Genomic DNA, 6,038 nt, shown 5'->3' with positions numbered 1-6,038 from the left:
CACTCCTCTCTTTGCTGTGATAAGAGCTGGTCTTTCATCAGATGGTAACACTTTGATCTTGCTGTTGAAGACGTGTGTTGCTCTATTCTCACCCAAGCGCCCCGCTAAGGACACAAACTCCTCAAAATCCTTGTGGACCAAAATACAAAGAAACCCTTGAAGCCAGGGGGTGTGTGTGGTGGTAATGGAAAAATGAGGTCAGCAGATAAGGAGGGGGGGTCTCACTGCTTCCCAGTATAAAACTGGGCAGTCTGGGCAGCTCGGCCTGTCTGCTGTAGTTTCTGAGAAGGTGTGCGTGGACTGGCGGACAACTCCTGCACCATGAAGTGGCTCATCCTGGCCCTGGTCTGTCTCCAGCTCTCAGAGGGGTTGGTGAGGTGAGTGTCCTGCAGCAGCCGCTGCGGCAGAACGACTGGGGAGAGGGTAGATAACAAAACCCGGCTGCAGTTGTAACCTGCACAGGCTGTTCTGCATCCCCAAGGATGCTGACCAAGTCTAACCAGGTATGACTCCAGCCTCCTGCATCTCCACAGATCATCGTGGTCCCAGTCCAGGCTGCATCCCTTGCTGGGAGGGAAGCCCCTGGGGACGTACGAGGCAGCTGAGTGGAAGGCTCCCATTGTGGCAGGGTTCAAAGGAGCCCAGAGAACAGATCATTTGAAAATGCCCAAATTTTCTGATTTCCTGATGTGTTTTGTTGTTTGTTTTTTGTTTTTTGTTTTTCCTCTGTGCAGAATCAAACTGCAGAAAGCCAAGTCTATACGGGAGAAAATGAAGGAGGCTGGAGTGCTGGAGGACTTCCTGAAGAAAATTAAATATGATCCAGCTAAGAAATACCACTTCAGTGAGGACTATGTTGTGTACGAGCCGATGACTAGCCACCTGGATGTGAGTACCCCAGGTTCCCCTCTCGCTGCCTGTCCGTACACCACGCTCCCCTTTCCCTCCTCCTTCCCAGCTGCCAGAGCGATCTGTTCACCCCTGAGCCTCCAGGAGTGACAGATTCCTTTCTTTCCACTCTTTTTTAAGCTTCTGTTTTAGACTTTAGAAAATTTCCCCCCCCCAGCCATGAAGAGCGGTGCTTTTCTGTATGTGACAAAAGATATAACAAAATAAATATTTAATATTACGTCTTTCGGGAGGAAAAGCAGGGTGAGTTTGGTCCGTTCCTGCCTACTTTGTTATTTGCAGGAGTGAGCCTGGCATTCCCCACCACCCTGCAAAGCACTGGGATGCCGGCACAGGGCTGGGAGGCAAAAGCCTGGTCTATCCCTGACCCTGTGGCCAATGGAGAGACCCCATCTCTTGTCTGCAGTCCTTCTACTTCGGGAATATCAGCATGGGGACCCCCCCGCAAGACTTCTTGGTGCTTTTCGACACCGGCTCCTCCAACCTGTGGGTGCCTTCCATCTACTGCCAGACGCCGGCGTGCTGTGAGTACCGCAACCGCGTTGCACAGAGCTGCCCCAGCAGCACAGCGTAGCGGGGAAATCACGATGCCAGACCAAAAATGATCCCGGCATGCTGCTCTGGGATAGCTGTTCCCTGGTACCAGCTGGTGCATTCCTTGGAAACACGGAGCCCTCTGCCATTATGTGCCTGGCTAATGAAGATGGCCGAATCACTACGGCCATGGTGGGTGTCCCCAGGTTGCAGAAATCTCCATGGTTGTGCCTGACCTTTCGTGGCAGGGCAGAGGGAAGAGCAAAGCTACGAATTGCGGAGCTGATGTCCCGCTCCCTGGCAGAGCTCATCCGATGTAACTTGCTGATGGTGGGAGAGCGATGGGGATTTAACTGCTGATGGCTTTGCTCGTGCTGGGTGGCTGATGTGGTTGTGATCACAACAGCTGTTCCCTGCAGAGGGATCCAGGCAAAACCGGGATGCCAGCCCTGCCTTCGAGATAACTGCGAGGCAGAGAAACAGACTGTTTCGCTCTTCGCGACTTGCTCTGCTGGGGAAGCTGCTTTCCCAGGCGTTATCCCGGCAGAGTGACTGGCAGTGAAATCCCACCGGGGCCAGGCGAGCGTGTGCCCAGGAGCTTTGCCCTCTTCTCTCTCACGCAGCCGACCATGCAAGGTTCAATCCCAGTGAGTCCTCCACCTTCACCTCCAACGGCCAGTCCTACACCCTCTCCTACGGCAGCGGCTCGCTCACGGTGGTGCTGGGCTACGACACACTGACGGTGAGTGCACCCCATGCCGTCCTTGTGTGCCTGGGCACTGTGTCCCCAGCACCAGCTGGGTGTCCCGATGGAAGGACCCTGGGGGACAGCCTAAGGGCAGATCTCGTGTCTCTTGTAGCCAAGACTTGGGCAAACCAGGGCCTGAGATGGGCAGAACTGATATAAAGTGGTTATTGCCACCGTCAGTTACCCGGCTGTGTTTTTACTTTGTTTTAACCCAATTCCTGCTAATTTTCCCAGCTGCTTGGTGATGCTTTCACCAGCTATGACCTTGCAGTGTGTTCTTTGGGCTTTCAGAGCATCAGTCATCCCATCCGACGGCTGCTCGGGTTTGCCTAAGCATGTGGGCTGACCTGGCGTCCCTTTCCCCTCCAGCTCCAGAGCATCGCGGTCTCAAACCAGGAGTTCGGGCTCAGCGAGAGCGAGCCAACCGAGCCTTTCTACTATGCTGATTTTGATGGGATCATGGGAATGGGCTACCCCTCACTGGCGGTGGGAGGGACACCCACCGCGCTGCAGGGCATGCTGCAGCAGAACCAGCTCACCCAGCCCATCTTCAGCTTCTACTTCTCTCGGTAAAAATCTGCTGGGACCCTCTGCACGTCCTGTGTGCACCGGGGTCCCTCTGCCTGTCCCCATGCAGGTTCCCTGTTAATTTGTCCCTCACTAGCCCATGCATATCGCACCCATTTACAATCTCTGCTGCTGTAACTCTGTGTTTTTGCAGCCAACCCACCTACGACTACGGGGGAGAGCTCATTCTCGGAGGAATTGACACTCAGCTCTTCTCTGGGGACATTGTGTGGGCACCAGTGACCCAGGAGCTTTACTGGCAGGTGGCGATTGATGAGTGAGTTGTGTTTGTACCTGATGGGCATCATCCACCTGGGCAGCTCACGTAATGAGGGTGGTAGGGCTGTCCTGCAGATGAAGCTGCAGCTATTGCAGCAGGCATGGGTTCGAGGCAGGGGTTAGGCACTGCATTTTGGAGCATCCCAGACTTATGGATCCAGCCAAGACAGGTTTAGTTGCCAGTGGGTGCTTAAAGTGACGTCCTTCTCCCTGCTCTCCTCCCAGGTTTGCTATCGGGCAGTCAGCGACCGGCTGGTGCAGCCAGGGCTGCCAGGCCATCGTGGACACAGGGACGTACCTGCTGACGGTGCCCCAGCAGTACATAGGCGTCTTTGCTCAGGCTCTTGGTGCCCAGCCGACCAACGAAGGTGTAAGTGCAGGGGATGCTTTGGAGGTGCGTGTGGAGTGGGGGGGGCTTGCAAGCGAGCCAGAAGCCGTGGGCTTGACCGGGTCCCACGAAACTTGTGTGGCATCTATGGAACATCGTACTGCAGGCGTGTCAGGGAAGGACGAGGCGGCATGGCACTGTCAGGGGTTAAAGTGTATGTTACCCCTGCATACGGGAGGATCTCTCCTCTCACAGTGGGTGCTGTTCCAGCCATAACCTCCTCTTCACCCTCTCTCCGCAGTATGCAGTTGACTGCAGTGAGACCCAGAACATGCCCACCATCACCTTCGTCATCAACGGAGCTCAGCTCCCACTCAGCCCCTCCGCCTACGTCTCGAACGTATGTATTAGCTGAGCAGCTTCATCCTGCTGAGTCCTTGAGGGCCAGGAAAGGACCTGGTGCTTCTTGACAAGTAGCAATGCTCTCCCTGCCTGTGTGGGCAGATCCTACCTCCCTGCAGCCCACCTGGCAGGGTCCTGGTGCTTGTTTGAGGCTCTGACTCCCCGTTATTCCCCCCTTACAGAACAACGGCTACTGCACTCTTGCAATTGAGGAGACCTACTTGCCTTCCCAGAACGGGCAGCCGCTCTGGATCTTGGGTGATATCTTCCTGAAGGAGTATTACACCATCTTTGACATGGGTAACAACAACATTGGCTTCGCCTCGTCGGTGTAGAGGAGCAGAGCAGCAAAATCCAGCCCTTCTCCTGGCCAAACACACCTTAGCCAGCAGTGCTGGAGCACTACAGGGTCCCTATGGACTTCTATGTTCCTTTACATGTCTGCATGGTTCCCTATCCCTCCAGGATTTCTGTGTGTGTTCTCACAGTCTCCTGTTACAAATAAACGCCAGCATCCCAAATAGTCTCTGACCTTCTGAGTTTGTTGAGTGACAATTGAGCGTGGACCGATGGGTTGCGTGTCTCAGACACTCTTTCTCCAGCAAGAAAGATAAGCGCTGTGATAAACTCCTAGGCACATTTCTGCAGAGTCAGCACGGGGAAGGCGGTGCGGAAGCTGTCCCTGGACTGCTTCAAATATTTATGTTTGTTGCAAAGGGGTATGACGCGCTGTCGACTCCTAATGGCTGTGGGACTGAGTCCCAGCCTTTATCTATAGTGAATTATTGAGCTTGGGGATGGCTCCGAGCTGCAGCTCAGCTCACAGCCCGATGGGCCCAGGGACAGGAGTGACCAGCCTTTCCCCATGCTGGTGCCCGGGGTAGCTCCTGCAGACGGTGCAGCCCAGCTTCCAAGCCCTTGGGTATGAAGATGTCCCACAGCCCAGCCCCGTCCCATCTTGCAAGGCTTGTGTGGCTCAGCTGGGGGCTGTAGACTTTGTGTGTTGGAAAGCAGGCAGCTGCCGTCCCCCAAATCCCGGCTGCTGCCTTTGGACCTGGCTGCATGCCGCTGTGGTGGGTTGACCCCGGCTGGATGCCAGGCGCCCACCAAAGCTGCTCTGTCACTGCCCTCCTCAACTGGACAGGGGAAAGAAAATATAACGAAAGGCTTGTGGGTCGAGATTAAGCACAGGGAGAGATCACTCACCAGTTACTGTCATGGGCAAAGCAGACTCAGCTTGAGGAGATTAATTTATTAATAATCAACTCAGAGTAGGGTAATGAGAAATAAAAACTAAATCTCAAAACACCTTTCCCCACCCCTCCCTTCTTCCCAGGCACAGATTCACTCCCGAATTCTCCACCTCCTCCCCTCCCAGGGGCACAGGGAATGGGGGTTATGATCAGTTCATCACACATCTCTGCTGCTTCATCCTCTTCAGAGGGAGGATTCCTCACTCTTCCCCTGTTCCAGCGTGGGGTCCCTCCCACGGGAGACAGTCCTCCACGAGGGAGACAGTTCTCCACAAACTTCTCCAAAGCGAGTCCTTCCCACTCAGTTCTTCACAAACTGCTGCAGCGTGGGTCCCTTCCCCGGGCTGCAGTCCTTCGGGCACAGACTGCTCCACCGTGGGTCCCCCGTGGGGTCACAAGTCCTGCCAGCAAACCTGCTCCAGTGTGGGCTTCCCACAGGGTCACAGCCTCCTTCAGGCACCCACCTGCTCCGGCGTGGGGTCCTCCCCCGCTGCAGGTGGAGATCTGCTCCCCCATAGACCTCCCTGGGCTGCGGGGGGACAGCCTGCCTCACCGTGGTCTTCATCACCACGGGCTGCAGGGGAATCTCTGCTCTGGCGCCTGGAGCATCTCCTCCCTCTCCTTCTTCACTGACCTGGGGGTCTGCAGGGCTGTTCCTCTCCCATATTCTCACTCCTCTCTCTGGCTGCAGTTGTGCAGATTTTTTTTTTTCCCCCTTCTTAAATACGTTACCCCAGAGGCACTACCACCATCGCTGATGGGCTCAGCCTTGGCCAGCGGCAGGTCCGTCTTGGAGCTGGCTGGCACTGGCTCTGTCGAGCATGGGGGAAGTTTCTAGCAGCTTTGCACAGAAGCCACCCCTGTAACCCCCTGCTACCAAAACCTTGCCACGCAAACCCAATCCACCGGCTTCTGTTCTCCTTATCCTCAACGAGGGACAAGCCCCGCATGAGTGTCCCGAGCCCGATTCCTGCAAGGGCTTTGCTTTGCAGGTGAGAAGCACCACGCTCCAGGCTGC

The 6,038-nt window shown here is 55.5% G+C and overlaps 1 protein-coding gene across 1 annotated transcript; it reads left to right on the top strand.

Annotated features, from left to right (window-relative positions):
- Nucleotides 1-321: 321 nt before the first annotated feature.
- Nucleotides 322-4,102, top strand: LOC104842396 (gastricsin-like). The gene is made up of 9 exons (XM_010584713.1): nt 322-377; nt 735-888; nt 1,316-1,433; nt 2,067-2,185; nt 2,561-2,760; nt 2,913-3,035; nt 3,263-3,407; nt 3,667-3,765; nt 3,950-4,102. Exons 1-9 carry the CDS (start codon nt 322-324, stop codon nt 4,100-4,102), a joined length of 1,167 nt encoding a protein of 388 aa, XP_010583015.1.
- Nucleotides 4,103-6,038: the final 1,936 nt, after the last annotated feature.

This window comes from Haliaeetus leucocephalus, unplaced genomic scaffold (genome assembly GCF_000737465.1).
Source record: "Haliaeetus leucocephalus isolate CR32 unplaced genomic scaffold, Haliaeetus_leucocephalus-4.0 Scaffold1000, whole genome shotgun sequence".
In the NCBI taxonomy this organism is placed as follows: Eukaryota; Metazoa; Chordata; class Aves; order Accipitriformes; family Accipitridae; genus Haliaeetus; species Haliaeetus leucocephalus.
This window is presented reverse-complemented; position numbering and strand designations above follow the sequence as displayed.